General features: G+C 36.8%; 1 protein-coding gene across 1 annotated transcript; it reads right to left on the bottom strand.

The window, feature by feature from the left end:
* Nucleotides 1-4056: 4056 nt before the first annotated feature.
* Nucleotides 4057-5009, bottom strand: LOC103681217 (olfactory receptor 51L1). Its single transcript, XM_008710749.2, is given in 2 exon segments — nt 4057-4304; nt 4307-5009. Coding segments are annotated over 2 exon segments (942 nt in total). The 5' UTR covers nt 5001-5009.
* Between the last annotated feature and the right edge of the window lie 12991 nt (nt 5010-18000).

Here is an 18000-nt window from a genome sequence, read left to right as displayed (position 1 = left end):
ATATCAAAGAGCAAAATACCCTATAAAACTGATTACAAAATTCAAAACAAAATACTAACAAATCCAATCCAGTAATTGCATGCGCGTGGACACACACACACTATGATCCTGTTGGACTTTTATGATAATACGTAATCAGTATTAAGTTTAGTCAAATATTTTTTTCTTCATCAGTCTGGAATAACAAACGATTTCTTCCTTTTCGTGTGTTTAATTCAAGCATCAAAGTTGTTTTATAAGCAAAAATCCACAATGTAATTAACTGTGTGTAATATAATGAATATGATATACATGTAATATGGTGAATATGGCATATATAGAAAATATAGTGAATATAGTATATATGAAATATAGTTAATAAAAGGGATAAATTACTTGATAATGTAGATTGATGAAGAAAAATACTAGATTAAATTTAATACTGATAATTCTTATTAAAACATATTAAACTAAAAAAGAGAACTTTCTTGATCTGATTTTATAAATAATAAACTTGATGGCTACTTTCTTCTGGTTCCTCATGTGATATGCTCAGAGTCACCACTCTGTCCCAACAATGAGGAAAAAACTGAACAGACTGAAAATCTGTATCTCTTCTTGGACCCATGAGAGAGGAGAGGACACAGGGCAAATACCCCCACCAAGAATGAAGAGTCAGGGAATATAGGGAATCATACCTTACAGATTAGAGGCTCACAAGAAAGATGGCTTCAGGAACCATCACTATGGTAGGAAAAATCTGAACCAAATTAACAGGTTACTGGAAGCTCAGTGTGGATAAGTCTGACAGTTAAAAACTGCAAGGGTACCCAACAATGGCAGGGGGTGGAGGGTAAAATATTATGATATTTGCCTCCAGGAGCTTTTCAAAACTCCCACAGAAATATCAAAGAAAAATTTTCTCATGTTCCATGCAGGGAGGGGAAAAGGAACCATTTTGAAATAAGCCTTGGCACTCTGTTCATTTTAACAATGCCTTAGGCGAAACTAGTTAACCAGAGCCTAACCTGCTTGAGTATTAGCACCTAACTGACATTAGGAAAGTAAAATACCCAGCTCCGGCCCCCTCTAGCTGTCCATGTGGGAGAAGGAAATACCCAACCCCAGTCCATGCTAGCTATCCTATTTCATCTAAGGGGGGAGAATTAAAACAAAACAAAATGAAACAAAACTGGGAAACACCTGTGAAGTTCAAATTCCAGGGGCATGGGCTCACTGAAGGACTGAAACTTAAACATAGGACTATAGGATGCTCTCCCCCCAAAATCTTTTTTTTTTTTTTTAAGATTTTATTTATTTATTTGACAGAGATAGAAGACAGCCAGTGGGAGAGAGAACACAAGCAGGGGGAGTGGGAGAGGAAGAAGCAGGCTCATAGCGGAGGAGCCTGATGTGGGGCTCGATCCCATAACGCCGGGATCACGCCCTGAGCCGAAGGCAGACGCTTTAACCGCTGTGCCACCCAGGCATCCCTCTCCCCCCAAAATCTTACTGTACATTAATAAAGCCCTATTCGAAGTAGTTCCTTTTACTTAGTACAACATGTCCAGTTATTGGGGGAGGGGGGAGCATCCTAAAAGGTTGAAAATACAATTTGAAGAAACAAAGCAAGTATCAGAACGAGCTATGACATGGACGGTGGAATATCAGACCAGGAATTTAAAACCCCTATGATTAACATGCTGAAGGCTCTATTGGATAAAGCAGAATGCATGTAAGAACAGATGGAATTTCCTATTCTCAACATAGCCAAGTGAGAACTCCACAACCCTTTTCTGTCTATGCTTACACACAATGCTTAGAAGTATAGGAATAAGAATTATTTCCCTTCTCCCAGACTCATACACTGAGGATGGCCTTTTCTTAAGACTTAGAATCAAAAATCATGGCTATCTCCTCTTATTTTGTTCTATCTTCCTGTACAAGGATGTCTCTGTGAGAATTTTATTTCATCTTTCATCTTTGGCACAGTTTTTCTGGAAACCTGTTATCCGAGGGTTTCTAAGAAAGCAGACTTTGATGTAAAATTTAGTCTGCAATATGTTTCAGATAGAGTCCTTGGGATAAGCTTCCTGAAATGAAGACTAGAAGGAGGATTGCCAGAAGGAGAAATGGATCTGTGAGTCAGGTCCATGGTCCATACCACAGAAAATTCTGGGGCTAAAATTGTCCAAGTGAATTGTTTTGCGTTGGGCCTGAAGGGTCAGGCCTTTACACCTTATTATCTCAGTGGTTGGATAGGTCATGACCTTGGGCGAGGCTCATATCTGCAGCTGAGGCTCTAAGTTGAAGGCTCTCTACTGACAACGCTTCCAGCAGCTGAGGCTACAAATCTTTTATTGAAGTGGGATCTGGGCAGTGTGCGTGTTCATGTCCATTACAACTCATTTCAGAGTCATTTCTCTTTTGAGGTAACGTGAAATAGTTTGGGCAAGTCTCAAGTTTCTCCTGGAGATGGGGGTATATTACTTACACATGCTCTTTCTACAGTCTTTCTTTTCCTTCATGCTACCTCCCCTTCCTGGAATACCTTGCCCAGTGGGGTGCTCGTAAATGCTTAAAAACCAACTCTCTAGGAAAATTTTTAAAAGCTCTGGTATGTAGTGTTTGCCTGTTTCTGTTGTGTAAATATTCCCATCATGACCAATTTCAAATTACCAATGTTTTATAGAACATGGATTTGGAACAAGATATTGCACAATTGCCTTTCGTAAGCCAAAAAAGCTAGCTTCAGCACACCACTTTCTTTCACACTTAGTCTAGCTGGCAAGAATGAGTTTGACCCACACGGCACAGCCAAAGTATCAATTACTTCAATCCCAATCTTTAAATAATAATGTTGTACTAATTATTTCAATGATAGCATCCGTTAACTTTGATAATCCTTTTATAAATATGTCTCCACTATTAAACATTAATTCTTTAACATTAAGACCATGCATTCTATATTTTATATACCTGCAGCATTGAAAGCAGTAAGTGCTACAAGAGGTATTTCATTTTTCTCAGTATGTTTTACTTGGATAAGCAAATAGGCAATATCATTTACACTTACAACTATTTTATGAGTATTCATGATGGTTGGGGGAGGCGAGCCCCAGAGTGATGTGTTAGTGTAGCAGTAATGACCCCATGCTTAAAAGGTTTTCAGTACAGCGGAGAAGAAAGTGAATATATATTAAATAGTAAAATGTCACTAATGAAAGCATATGTGGAAATCACCTTAGTGAAGAAGAAAAGAAAAGTAACAGGTTATTGACAATAAAGAAACTGAGAAAGGCAGTGATATTGAAGATCTACCCAAGAGGAGAATATTTTTATTAAAAGATAAAGATGGTGCTTTGCACAACTACCAACCCACTCCCTGATGAAGACATGAAATTCTGTGCTGTGGAACAGGGAATCTGCACGTTTGCCTAGACTTTTAGACTGTCAGGCTTTCTAGAGCAACCCCATGTGTCTGCCTCAGTATTTGCTGATAAACTGAAGAAGCTGATTGACCTACAGTGGCCAGGGGAGGAAAGACATGTGATGATGAGGTGATAACTTAGTTTATAGCCAACAGCCACAGTAGCAGTTCAAAGTCTCGTCAAAAAGTCAAGTTCCAAATTCCCCCAAGAAGTCAGAAATCTTTTCATTAAAAATTATGACATTTTGGCATGAGAGACACAATATGGGCAAATGATAGACAGAGATTAATTTCTGGATCATAAACGTGAGAAATTATATAAACAGTTGTATGAAGAAAGTTATTGCTATTATCGTCATTCATATTAATAATTTAACAATAACAACAAATTTATAGTTTAAAAAGCAATCTTTTTTTACACACATTGTTCCTTATAAGCTCAATTATTTGGGGGATAGAAAAGAACACAATTTGGTTATGAAAAATCTGAATCTCGTAAGGGTTGATGATTAACTGAGATCACATACCTAGAAAGTGAAAGAATTATATATTTAACCAGATGACCAAAACCCAAGTATTTTACTTCTCATCTACTCAGATAGCTGCCCCAAGATTTTTCAGTGGGAAAACTTCAGGATAGAGGTTATTTAAAGCCGCCTCCCTAGTCCAAACTTGCGGAGAATTCTTAGACGAATCTGCTTTGTCCTGACGCTGTAGACAATAGGGTTAAGTACTGGGGGGAAAAGCAGGTAAATGTCGGCCATGATGATGTGAACTATGGGGGACAGATGTATCCCAAAGCGATGGACCATTGACACCCCAATAACTGGCACAAAGAAAATGAGCACCACGCAGATATGGGACACGCATGTGTTGAGTGCCTTTAACCNNNNTGAGACGCAATACCCAGCACAGCATTAAGAATCAGGACATAAGAAAGAAGTATAAAGACTGAATCCACGCCCAGTGTGGTGATAACTACACACAGTCCATAGATACTGCTGATTCTGGCATCCGAACAGGATAATTTCAGAATGTCTTGGTGCAAACAAAAGGCATGGGAAAGGGCATTGACACGGCAGTAGTGATAACGTCTCAGTAGCAATGGTGTAGGAAGTACAACTCCCATGCTTCTTAGCAAACAGGCCAAACCAATCTTGCCTATTACACTGTTGTTAAGGATGGTGGTATAGCGCAGTGGACGGCAAATAGCAACAAAACGATCGAAGGCCATGGCCAATAGCACCGAGGACTCCAGGAATGTGAATGTGTGGATGAAGAAGAGCTGAGCATAGCAAGCACTTGCCTGGATCTCCTGAGCATCCAGCCATAACACAGCAAGCACGGTGGGAAGCGTGGACATGGACATACCTAGGTCAGTTAGTGCCAAGATGGAAAGGAAGTAATACATGGGCTGGTGGAGTGAGGACTCTATCCAAATGACAGAGAGGATGGTGACATTACCAATAAATGCTACCAAGTAAACAAGACAGAATGGGATTGAGAACCAAGAATGGACACACTCCAATCCAGGAAATCCCCTCAGAATAAATATGGGCTCCATGGTGTTATTATTATTCCAGACCACCATGGTGATCTTTGGCAAACAGTGAAGAATGTTTTCTGTTTTCCTTTTTTATCTCTCAAAGTTATCCCTTGTGAACGTGAGCAGTGCAAGCAGGATACCGCATCTCTTTCCTCCAACCTCACAGAGAAAGGAAGAGGGTATTTCTTATGGGTCTTCCACAGCAAAGAGCATTAAATTCCAGAACAAAAAGTGTGTACCACACAATCTGATCATCTCTGACAAGAACGCTGATGAATTTGCACTGAGGACACTAAAAATTGAAGCCGCAAAAGAGTAAAGAAATCTTTGCCAAACACTGTAAAAATGAAAATAGAGAAAAGAGTAAATGTCTATGGATTTACATTGTTTCGTGTCAGCGATGTTCTTGAGTTAATCATTTGTTGCTTCTAGGTTATCTCTTAATTCATAACAACTGAACTGTTCCCAAGGACTCAACAAAATTTCCCTTCATATTTACTTTTATTCAACACTTAAAATATTTAAAAATTGAGAATATTTAATATTTTAATAATAAAAATAAATGCCACATTATGTAAAATGGGGACATGAAAAAGAATAAAGTCCATAATTCTAGCACACTTGCATATTTTTGCTATTTAATAAAGCAATTCTTCCTTAATCTAAACTCCTCACAGTAGCAAGTAAAATATTTATTGATAAATATATCATAAGGTCACAACGTAACTATTAAAACTCTTCCTATATTCCTTCCCACAAAATAACATTAAAACTATATATTTAAATCAGACATCTGTTAGTAAAAATGGGTAATATCCATGTCATTTCTATTGATCTTTTCTTGCATTTTTTCCTCTCAAAATGATGCTTATAATCACATTTTTATTTTTTATTATTATTTTTTTAATAATAATATTTTTTATTATATTATGTTAGTCACCATACAGTACATCCCTGGTTTTTGATGTGAAGTTCCATGATTCATTACTTGTGTATAACACCCAGTGCACCATGCAATACGTGCCCTCCTTACTACCCATCACCAGCCTATCCCATTCCCCCACCCCCCTCCCCTCTGAAGCCCTCAGTTTGTTTCCCAGAGTCCATAGTCTCTCATGCTTCATTCACTCATTTATGGAACATAAGAAGTAGGAAGATCGGTAGGAGAAGAAAGGGATAAAGAAAGGGGGCGTAATCAGAAGGGGGAATGAAGTATAATCACATTTTTAAAAACATTCAACCTCTATATTAAATGTTTTTCTAATTTTATGACCCATTTGCATGTACCTCCATGAACCCAGAGCAATCCCAGATATGTCACCCTTAGCATCCACATCAATGCCTCTTAGAAACAACTAAGTTCTTTTTCCCTTTTCAAAATAGAATTCTAATGTCTGGCCTTACTTTCTCTGAGCTGTGGTCTCCTCTGCTGATGCTGGCCTTGCTGCTCCCCAGGCTGATGACATTGGGCACAGCAGCTAAGCCCTGTGGGATTCTCTGCCCCTTCAGTTCTCTATGTCCTTATTTTAGCCCTGTCTAATGCCACTGACAGTCCTTGAGAAAATTCCCCACTTACCCCATGCTTTGTTTTCTCTTTCTATAGAGAGAGAGAGAGAGCAAGCTTAATCAACTGAACCACGCAGGCGCCCCTACTTACTCCACCCCTTAAAGTCAGACATCTCTTCTGCAACATCTCAGCATCTCCTTCATCCTTCTTGTAGACACTTAGTCTCTGAACTCTTAAAAGTCTAACACAGATTTCAGCCCTGGCCTCAAGTGAAGATCTTTCTAAATGTAGCCCCATATTGATCATTGGTTCCATATGTCTAGCACTGACCTTTTATTGTGTCTATTTTATTTCATAAAAACTTTTTTTTTTCAAATTCCCCCCCTTGACGGATTCTTATCTGCATGTTATAGTGTGAACATTGAAAGTTCTCAGTTATAGAACAATCTATAACTCCAAAGAACTCCTTGGCTTACAATCTACAAACTGAAAAACAGAAGGAAATACAAGCCATCCTCTCCATGTAGTAAGACAGACTTGCCATTTTCTCCCTTTTCCCCCAAGACCAGGCATCCCGTCATCTAGGAGTGAGACACCTCCCTGGTCCTCTTCTCCGGCCCCAAGTGGTCCAAACTGAGCTTTCACTGCAGCCCTTGTCTTGGAGAAAGTAGTCAGCTAAGCAGTTCGGCATCTACCAGGCAGAATACCAGTTCCATGCATTTCTTTTTCTTTACCTCCAAGCAACATTTTCCTCTCTAGTCTTCACAATGGACTAAAGTCGCTCGCTGACTTTCTTTTTTTCTTCTTCCTCACTCAGAAACCTTTGTTCTAATTTCTGTTCTAAAGCTCAGCTCATGAAAACACTCTAGACATTAACATTGAAGTATATAGCACACATGGGCATGTGTGTGCACACACCCCCCCACACACCTACACACACACACACACACACACACACACACACACACACACAAATACACAAAGTGATTGTATTGTGGCCACAGAAGAAAAGCAGTTTCCTTTACTACATGCCAGGAAATCATCCCATGCTTTCTCTTTCAGTTTTGATACAAATCATATTTTCTTTACTTCTCAGAAAAGTTGCAGAAAATAAAGTGGATCACTGGAATTTAGAAATGTCTTTCTCCCTGATCTGAACCCTCTAAATTCAGATTGCAAGACTTCGAAAATTTCAGTTGCAGGCCTGTGCACGGATTTAAAGCTGGGACATTTGTGCTCTTTCTTGTCCTCTCTCACTGAGCAGCTGTCATGTCTTTCACTTTTTCTCAGTCCCTTTACGGTTGTCCTTTCTCTGTTGGTTTTCTTATGACTCCATTTCTATGTCATTCACAATGATTCTTTGCAGTTCTTGACTTATTTTAACACAATTTGGTCATGGTAAATTGAAAAAGAAATAGTTGGAAGAGGCTGAGACTGATGTCAAGACATTTCAAAGGCAGAGCGTGAAAAGACTTGCATCACACACTCACTTATTCCAAGTAATTAAGGGAGAGCCACTTAGAGTGAGAACACCATTTTATCACAGCCTCTCTGAGGTCTTGCCTGTGGTTCTCAAAGATTGCCTTCTCCCGACTGACTACCTTATCTTAAAATTGTTAAAAAAAAAGACATTATGATATGTCATGCATTTCCAATTGTTTACTTCTAAAGAAAATGATACTCACTTTCCCCTCCTGCATAAATTGTTCATTGTCTGAATGATTTTACTGTCTTTAGCCTTTGTGTAATAACACACACTGTGCCAAAATCTACCTGCTGTTTATAATTTAAAAATTATACTTACCTGAAATTTATAATAAGATAATCACATCAATATGAATGTTTAATCATGCAACCAGGAGCCAGTTTCCCAAAGGACCCAGTCTCATTGTCTTTCTCTGCCAAAACTTTCCTCCTCTGGAGGTAAAATCATATTCTGTTTCTGTCTCTGGGGCTTTCTCTCCCTCTGCCATTTAGTTTACTTTCTGAACATCTTTATCCTTCCTAATCTGCCCCCTGCTGCCATTTTCTTCCATTTTGTTTCACCTAAATTTGTGTACTTTCATAAAAAAAAAAAAAAAGAAAGAAAGAAAGAAAGAAAGAAAGAAAGAAAGAAAGAAAGAAAGAAAGAAAGAAGTAGCTGTCTTTTTCCAGTCCTTTCATTGCTCCCGTCTTCTCATTTCTCTACCTTTAGTTCTGTTTTGGTTTATCCCTCACCTGAGAAGAACTTCCATCTCTACCTGAAGGTCATTTGTGTACTGATTACAGATGCTACTGTCTTGATTCTCTAGAAACCTCAGGTCCTGAAAACCTTTGATTCCATGAACAGCGAGGCTTGAATAATTCTAACTCTCTATAAATACTCCTGGTTTCTCCCAGGATAGAAAAGTAGGGATTGTTGTCAGAGTCTGGTGGGTCCCCAGACATAAAATTAATATAAACAACCCTTAACCACAGCTGTGCCAAGAGCATATGATTATGATCCTGGAAATTGTATAAACGGGTCCCCCCTTCTCTCCACCACTCCCAGTTTTCTCTTCTTGAATGAGCGTATGGGGATGAAAGTATAATTACTCCAACCCAGAGGGAAATTGAAGCTTCAGCTTCATTGGGGCATCCATATAGAACCGTGGTAATTAAGTGCAGAGAGGCCCCTCTGTTACAAGGTATTTACAACTTCTCACTGGACAGGATATTCATCAGTTACGTGCTTAATAATCATTTATTAAGCAACAACAGGATTCAAGTCCCCATACTAACTTCTGTAAAGGCAAACACCATTATCTGGTTCATCACTACTTCCACCGTGCTTATACGGAGCATGGCTTCCTAATACATTCTTTTTTTAGCTTATACCTTGACTATCCACCTCTTTGCATTTCCTCATGAATTTTATAGACAGCTTACCAATTTTCACTAAGATCTATATTGGGACTTTCATTGTGAATGGACCAAATCCATAGATTAATTTTGGGAGAATTGAAATTTTTAGGTTACCAGGTCTTCCAATCTGAGAACACAGACTTCAATTAATTAAGGTCTTTATTTTTTCTCAATGTTGTTTTATGCTTTTAAAATAAGAGCTATTACATATCTTACATTATAGTTATTCCTAACTATTTGATACGAATTTATCCTAATATGACTAGCACTTGTAAATTATCTTTTTCTAAATCTTTGGTACTGATATATATTTATATGACTGCAAGATGCCCTCAGCAAGAACTATTAGCAAACTTTGAAAAAAAAGAAGTTTATTACTTATAGGACGTGGAAATTACATGGCACACCTGGGGTCACACAGCAAGTGTGGGGTGGAGGTTGGGGGAGGGGAGAGAGCCCACTCCTGCACAGGGACCTGGGGTACTTCTTTTATTCGAATCAAGGCTGAGGGACTAGAGCTTCTTGGGCTTACTCTTTATTGGTGATTTTTTTAATTTAAATTCAATTAATTAACATATAGTGTAGTATTAGTTTCAGGGGTAGAATTTAGGGATTTGTCAGCTGCATAGAACACCCCGTGCTCATTACATCAAGTGCATTCCTTAGTGCCCATCACCCAGTTACCCCACCCCTCCACCAACCCTCAGTTTGTTTCCTAGAGTTAAGCATCTCTTACAGTTTGTCTCCCTCTCTGATTTTATCTTATTTTTTTCCCTCCCTTCCCTTATCTTCATTGGTTTTGTTTCTTAAATTCCACATATGAGTGAAATCATATTGTATTTGCCTTTCTCTCACTGACTTATTTCACTTAGGATTATACTCGCTAGCTCCATCCATGTTGTTGCAAATGGCAAGATTTCATTCTTTTTTTATGGCTGAATAATAGTCTATTACACACACACACACACACACACACACATACATCTTCTTCATCCATATACATATAATATATCTTCTTCAACCATTCGTCAATCAATGAGGTCCTAATATTTTTAATTTCTAACAAGCTCTTACGTAATGCCAATGCTACTTATCTAAGGATCATACTTTTTGAGCAGTTAGAAGGCAAGGAGTTTTGAAAACATAAGGAGTGTAGAAGCTGTGAATTCAATCAGAAAGCTTTGAAAATGAACACTAGACTTTATATTTTATTTTAAAAATGAGAAGCTATGAGAAACACAAACCGATTTCTCCTCCCCTCCCTACCCATATTCTCACCCTCTTCATCATTCCAATAGCATCTGATGCCTGGGGCTAAAGAATCTGGCTTATTCCCAAAACCGTTCCCAGCAGAGTATGGATTGTTTTCTAACTCCTTCTGGGCAAACTATCTTAGTGACAGGAGAAAAAGCATTTTCAAAGTACAGGAACGCATCACCTCCATTTCTGTGATTGAGGTAATGAGGTGGGGGGGTGCAATTTCTAGAGCTGGGAAATTGTTGCCTTTGTTATGACACTGGCAACTCTTGGGAAAGAGTGACTCATTCTTCTGGATGTAGAAGAAATGTTTCCACAACAAAACTAGACTTTGGGCTTAGACTGAGAAAAGAATTACTAGTAGAGAATGTAGGGGACAGTCAGAGATGGGAACAAGGGAATTGTACAGGCTGTAAAGAGTCATCAGTATCTCTATGGCAGCAACAAAAATGTTTATCATCATGTTCAATTATTTAATTATTATCAATGTATATTTCCTCTCCCAAAACTATTCTACATTCACAATTTATGATTTCTGTCCAGAGAATACCATGTCATTTTTGGTGCAAATGTTATTAAGATATAGAGCCTTCCTTAAATTAGTTTGCCATCTCATAGATTGTTTCATAAATTAAACATATAATTGTGAGACAGTGCTAAGCCTTGTAATAAATATACACAAGTTAGACTAGGGACTAACTGGAATGAGATGTTGACCTGGGTTGTAACCTGGTTTGGTCAGAGAAAATAAATAGAGAAGTAACCTAGCTCTTGTATTTAAAAAAGTACTATAGTATAAAATAAAATAAAATAAAATAAAATAAAATAAAATAAAATAAAATAAAATAAAATAAAATAAAATAAAATAAAATAATAAAATAAAATGTATTATAGGAACTCAGGCGGAAAAGACTGGAAATTTATGTCAATCCTTTTGGAGTGTAGGTTTATATTGAGCAAATCTTTTTCATGGATATAAGAATGTAGAGAGAAGTGGGAAAGAGATTACCCACGGCTTTAAAAGTGATGTAAAATAATTTATATTATTTACATTTTATAAATGTACATTTATATTATCAGTGTTTATTCAAAGAAGAATAATAATAATTATCAAAAAATAAGCACAATAATAAGAGGAGCCAATTTTTACTGATTGTTAAGTGTCACAAGCTATTTATATGAATTAGCTCATTTCACCCTATTTTATAGATTAGGGAATTAAAACTCAAAGAGTTAAACAATTTTCTCAGAGTTGAGGAGCTTTAACTGGCAAAACCTGCAATTTTTACTTATAACACATACATGCACACACATATCTATACACAAACACACACATATATTTGTTATAAAAATTGTACATGCTTTGCCAAACAGACTGACCACAGACTCTGAGGCAGCTCCATGATCTGGCTCCCACCCTGTTCAACCATGGTCTCAGGCATGGGGATCTAGGCTGGGGATCTAAGGGGAATTATGACCATCCACACACCTAGTAAAAGGCCCACCAACCATAAACATCACTGGACTCAGAAGCAGCCTTGTGACCTGGCTCTAGCCCCACTCAACCAAAGTCCCAGACACAGTCCTATCTGTCCAGGGACCTGGCAGGAGAAGACCTTTCCCTACCAAAACCAGTCTATAAAGACTGGAGGAGGTGACAGCATCTTAAAATACACAGACACCAATGTAAGGCTATATGGATCATGAAGAATCAAGCAAACATGACACCAACACAGGAAACCAATAAAGCACCAGTAGCTAACCATAAAGAAAAGGAGATCTGTGAATTGCTTGACAAAGACTTAAAAATAATCATCTTAAAGAAACTCAGTGAACTACAAGAGAACACAAATAGACAAACAAAATCAGGAAAACAATACAAGAACAAAAAGAATTTCGCTAAAGAAATAGAAACCATAAGAAAAAAACCAAAGAGAAATCCTGTGGCTGAAGAATACAATTACTGAGCTGAAAATTCAATAAAGAGCTTCAACAGCAAACTGGATAAACAAAAGAAAGTGAGGGAACTCAAAGAGAAGTTATTTGAAATTATGCAATTAGAGAAACAAAAAGAAAAAAAGCAGTATGAATATAGTGAAGAAGTCCTGGAAGAGTTATACAACACCATGAAGAGAACCGAAACACATACTATAGAAGTTCTAGGAGAGAAAGGGGCAGAAAGCTTATTTAAAGATATAATGGCTGAAACTTGTCAAATCTAAACATGTTACTGATGTTCAAATTCATGAATCCCAAAGAAACATGAGTACATTAAATCCAAAGAAGTTTACAGAGATACATTATAATTAAATTATCAAAAGTCAAACACAAAGAGAAAATTTTAAAACAGCAACAAAAAAGTGAATTATTATTATTTTGTGAATTATTATTATTATACAAGAGAGCCCCTATAAGACTATCAGCAGATTTCTCACCTTGCAGGCTAGGAGAGAGTAGGAGTTTATATTCTAAGTACTGAGAGAAAGAAACAAAACAAAACTACAAGCTAGAATGCTTTGTCCAGCAAATCTGTTCTTTAAGAATGAAAAAGAGATAAAGACATTCTCAAACAAGAACTGAGAGAGTTTGTCACCATTAGACCTGCCTTAGAAGAATTGTTTCAAGTTGTTCAGGTTGAAGAACTTCAAGTTGAAGAACAAGTTTTTCGAGTTAAAGTTCAAGTAAAAGAACTTCAAAGAGATCTTCAATTTGAAAAAAGGACATTAAGGAAGTAAAAAAATAAAAGTAAAATATCTCGCTAATCTTACATATGAAATAAATCTCACTGCTGAAGATAAATATAAAGAGAAACAGAATACTGTATTGGTAGTATGTAAATCACTCTTAACACTAATATATAAATTTAAAGACAAAAATGGTAAGAATAACTATAACTACAGAAATTTGCTAATGGAAAGATAATGTAGAACAAAGAAACAATTGGCATCAATTACATAAAATATGCTGGGAAAAGTAAGTATACATTATAGAGATATGGTTATAGTTAGTTAATAGTTATCAGCTTAAAACAGACTGGATACCTATGCTTGCTTAGGTATAAGCCCCATGATAAATACACACACACACACACACACACACACACTCTCTCTCTCTCTCTCTCTCTCCAATAGATAAGCAAAAAATAAAGAGAAACAAGAAAATACAAAACTGACAGAAAACAATTAAAAAATGGAAAGAGTAAGTCCTTACCTTACTAAATGTAAATGGACTAAATTCCTCAATCAAAAGCTGCAAAGTGGTTAAATGGATAAGTAATACCCAGCTATATGCTGTCTTGAGAAGACACACTTTAGATATAAGGACACACATATGCTGAATATGAAGTAGTATTGAAAGACACTTCTTGTGAATTCCAACTAAAAGAGGGCAGGGATGGCTATACTTACATGAGACAAAATAGATTTTCACTTCTAAATTATCCCAAGAAACATAAAAGGTTTTCATATAATGATAAAAGAGTCAATTCAACAGGAAGATATAACAACTACAAAAATACATGTACCCATCCATAAAGCACCTAAATAGATAAAGCAAACATTGACAGATTTGAAGGGAAAAAATAGATAATAATACAGGAATAGTAGGAGTCTTCAATACCCCACTCACTGCAATGGACAGAAAGTCAATAAAGAAACAGCAGAAATGACACAATAGAAAAAATGGAGCTAATAGATAAACGCAGAGCATTCTCCCCAACTCTTTCTTCTCAAGTGCACATGTCCCATTCTCCAAGAGATCACGATTTTTTTTTTTTTTGAAGATTTTATTTATTTATTTGACAGAGAGAGAGACAGCCAGTGAGAAAGGGAACACAAGCAGGGGGAGTGGGAGAGGAAGAAGCAGGCTCCCAGTGGAGGAGCCTGATGTGGGACTCGATCCCAGAACTCCGGGGTCACGCCCTGAGCCGAAGGCAGACGCTTAACGACTGAGCCACCCAGGCACCCCTCCAAGAGATCACATGTTAAGTCACAAAAAAAGTCTTAACAAATTTAAGAAGATTGAAATCATTCCAAGTATATTTTCCAAACACAATGAAACTACAAATCAATAATAGAAAGAAAATAGCAAAATTCACAAATGCATGGAAATTAAAGGCACTCTTAAACAACTATTGGGTAAGAGAAGAAATTTAAAAAGTTGCAAAATATCTCCAGACAAATGGAAACAAAAACATACATAGCACATCACAACTTATGGGATGCAAGAAAAAAAGTACTAAGAGGCAAGTTTGTAGAAATAAACACCTATATTAAAAAAGAAGAAAGCTGTCAAATAAACAACTTAACTTTACAACCCAAGGAATCAGAAAAACAAATAAACAACAAAACAAAACAATAAAGCCCAAAGTTAGCAGAAGGTTTCTGAGTCATATAAGTGTCTTATCTTTGTTCCCATGTGGGTAAGGTGTTTTGTTCCTTTGAATTCTTTTAGGATTTTTTTATCTTTGATTTTCTGCAGTTTGAAAATGATAAGCCTAAGTACAGGTTTTTTGATGTTTATCCTGCTTGAGGTACTCTGAGCTTCTTTAATCTGTGGCTTGGTGTCTGACGTTAATTTGATTTTAGGCTTCTCTCTTTTTTCCTTAGTCTAGCCCAGGGTTTATCAATTTTGCTTATATTTTCAAAAAAGCAATTCTTTGTTTTGTCAATTTTAAAATTATTTGTCTATTTTCCATTTCATTTATTTCTGGTCTAGTCTTTATTATCCAGTCTTTATTATTTCCCTACGCCAGCATTAGTTCCCAAAGTGGTTTCTGCTAATGAATCTCTGCCCCAGCAAACTGTGACTCCCTGTATTCATTTTGCTGTCTCTCCAACCTTGGGTGCAGGGGTTTGTCCTGTGTTCTCACCTCCTAGTGCTTCTAGGAGAGTTGTTGATTTTTCAATCACTTCAGGATGGAGAAGCAATTTCCAAGCTCCTTACATGTGGAACCAGAAACCAGAAGTCCCTATTCTTCATATGCTTGTATCAGTGTTTTGAATTCTTTATTAACTATGGTAAACAGGTAAACAATATGCTTAACATTGTTTTGTTATTCAAAGAAATATAAGCATATACCCTGACTTCTGACTTAGTAAAATGAGGACATTTCTGTCCACAAAATTTCCTTCCAATGACTACATTTTTACTTCTAAATTGTTTATATTGTTTTATTATCACTGAGAAACCTCTCATACTTTTACTTTAAAAGTTGAAGATATATTTGTATATCTTAATTTATGACTATGGGAATATACATAGTACATAATTATTGCATACCCATTTTATTTCCACAGTTACTTAAATTTTCTTCAGTTTTTAAATTAATTTTATTTTTGAATTATTTTGCCCTCATCACCTTCTTATATTGTTTTAAATTTGCAAGCATTATGCAAATCTTAGACTTCCTATGTATTCCTCTAGACATTGCCCTATTAGAGTTCTCCCTCATGTTTTTCCAAACTAGAGTTGATACCCTCTGGCTTGCTGCACATGTGACCTCCTGGGACTTACTTTAATTACCTTATGGTTTTACACCACATATTAGGGCTCACGTATTCTTCTTCTATTAATTCACTTGGTTTACTGGAAACCATCCTCAAATGACTTCTTAGGTGAAATTAATTATATCTAAGTACTTAGAAAACATTAGCTCTTTTGTCTTCTAAATTCCTGTCTAGCTATTGCAATTTTTTACCTACAACTAATTTTATTTGCTTGCAGGCAAACTTCGATTATTTTTGGATGTTCATTCATTTTTCTCTAAAATCACTTATCATTCCACTTTTATCACTAATGCTTTACAATTTCACAACAATATGTTTAATAGAGATTTTTAAAAATTCATAATCCTGGGAAACCTTAATCCAAGACTTCCCATTGAACTGATACCATATGTCTGACCTCCTGCATTAAGGTTTTTTTTTCTTTTTTTTCTTTTTAATGTTTTCCATCCTCATGTTTTGTTTTTGCTGGAGATTTTCTCATATGTTCACATTGAATCAAAGGCCTTTATATGTACTTTGACAACCTCCCCCCAAAAAAGAATACATGGGTCTCAGGGAATGCTGTGCCTTCTGTTCTCACAACTGTGGATTCTGCAGGATTAGAGGTAATGATTCCCAAAGGTGATGTAGTCTTTGTTACAACAATTGCATGGAATTCAACTTCTCTGCCCACTAGTTCTAGTTCATACTATCCCCACAGGTCTTTAACCTCAGAGCACTCTCCAAATACACTGCACACAAATGCTTACCTTAGTGAGAACCCAACTGTGATACCATCACTAGCAAAGACAAGTACAAGTGACCTAAGAGTAAAAATAATTTGCATACATATCACAATAGAAGGCTATATTCTTTAATATAAAAAGCACTCCCACAACGTAATAAAATTTTGACTGGTCCCTAAAAATAAAATAAAATGCTCATGAGCAAGAAAAGAAGACTAACATCATTTCTTTTATAATGTACAAATTCCATTTATCAGCAGTAGCAAAACTGAATATGAAAACCCAAGTATAGGCACAAACATAAGGACCTTGGAAAACAAAATGTGACACTCCTCCAGAAAAGCCACATACAAACTCTCTGCAAGGGCAGGTGACAGAGGAACCAATTCTGCTTTATGCAATGGGTGAGGCCTCTTGGGCAGGTCTCCTAGGGCATTAAACTTAAATGGCTAATTCATATGCAGAATGGCAATTCAGCTGAGCACTGCTTGAATTAATTCATTTAAAGACTTGTGGGCCTTTTATTCCTTCTGGAGATTTTCCTGAGTTCTTATCCCCAGAGCCCTTTGTTATGCTAAAAGGGCATCCAGGTAGAAGACTAGAATCAGACTGTCCTGAACAACCTTGTGCCTAACAACTAGGATTGGGGTGGCTTCACCCTGCATTCATTTCCTTTTTAACCTTAAAGTGTAAATGCCATGGCCAACACCTTGGTAAGTACCTGAAAACCTGCATGATCTTATCAGTCAATAACATTAAGATGCCTACCTTTTCCCCTGGCAAGCTAGCACACCTTTCCTGCTGAACACCTGCTTCAGTTTCAGGATATGCTCAGCACCTGAAGCTGTCTGGATGACACCATTCCGACTACATTAAACATCACTCTACCTTTAACTTAAAGAACATGATAAACAACCTTATTTAACAACTTCCATATAAATAGTAAACTTTATTTAAACTCCATCCTTTAAGGACATTCTGTGTCTGCTACTTAAACTGCATTTTTTACGTTTTTGCAAAGTACAGAATTGGGTTGGGTAGGCCCTTCTGAGATGGAAACAACATACTGGAAGTGTTTCTGTACAGTGTTTTACTTTACTGTAGACTCTCAAAAAATGGCACACTTTCAAGCAAATAAAATAGCCCTTCCAGAGAGGTACAGCTTT

The sequence above is a fragment of the Ursus maritimus genome, unplaced genomic scaffold (assembly GCF_017311325.1).
Source record: "Ursus maritimus isolate PB19 unplaced genomic scaffold, ASM1731132v1 scaffold_16, whole genome shotgun sequence".
Taxonomy (NCBI): Eukaryota; Metazoa; Chordata; class Mammalia; order Carnivora; family Ursidae; genus Ursus; species Ursus maritimus.
Note: the sequence above shows the minus strand (reverse complement) of the source record. Positions and strands in the feature narration are given on the sequence as shown.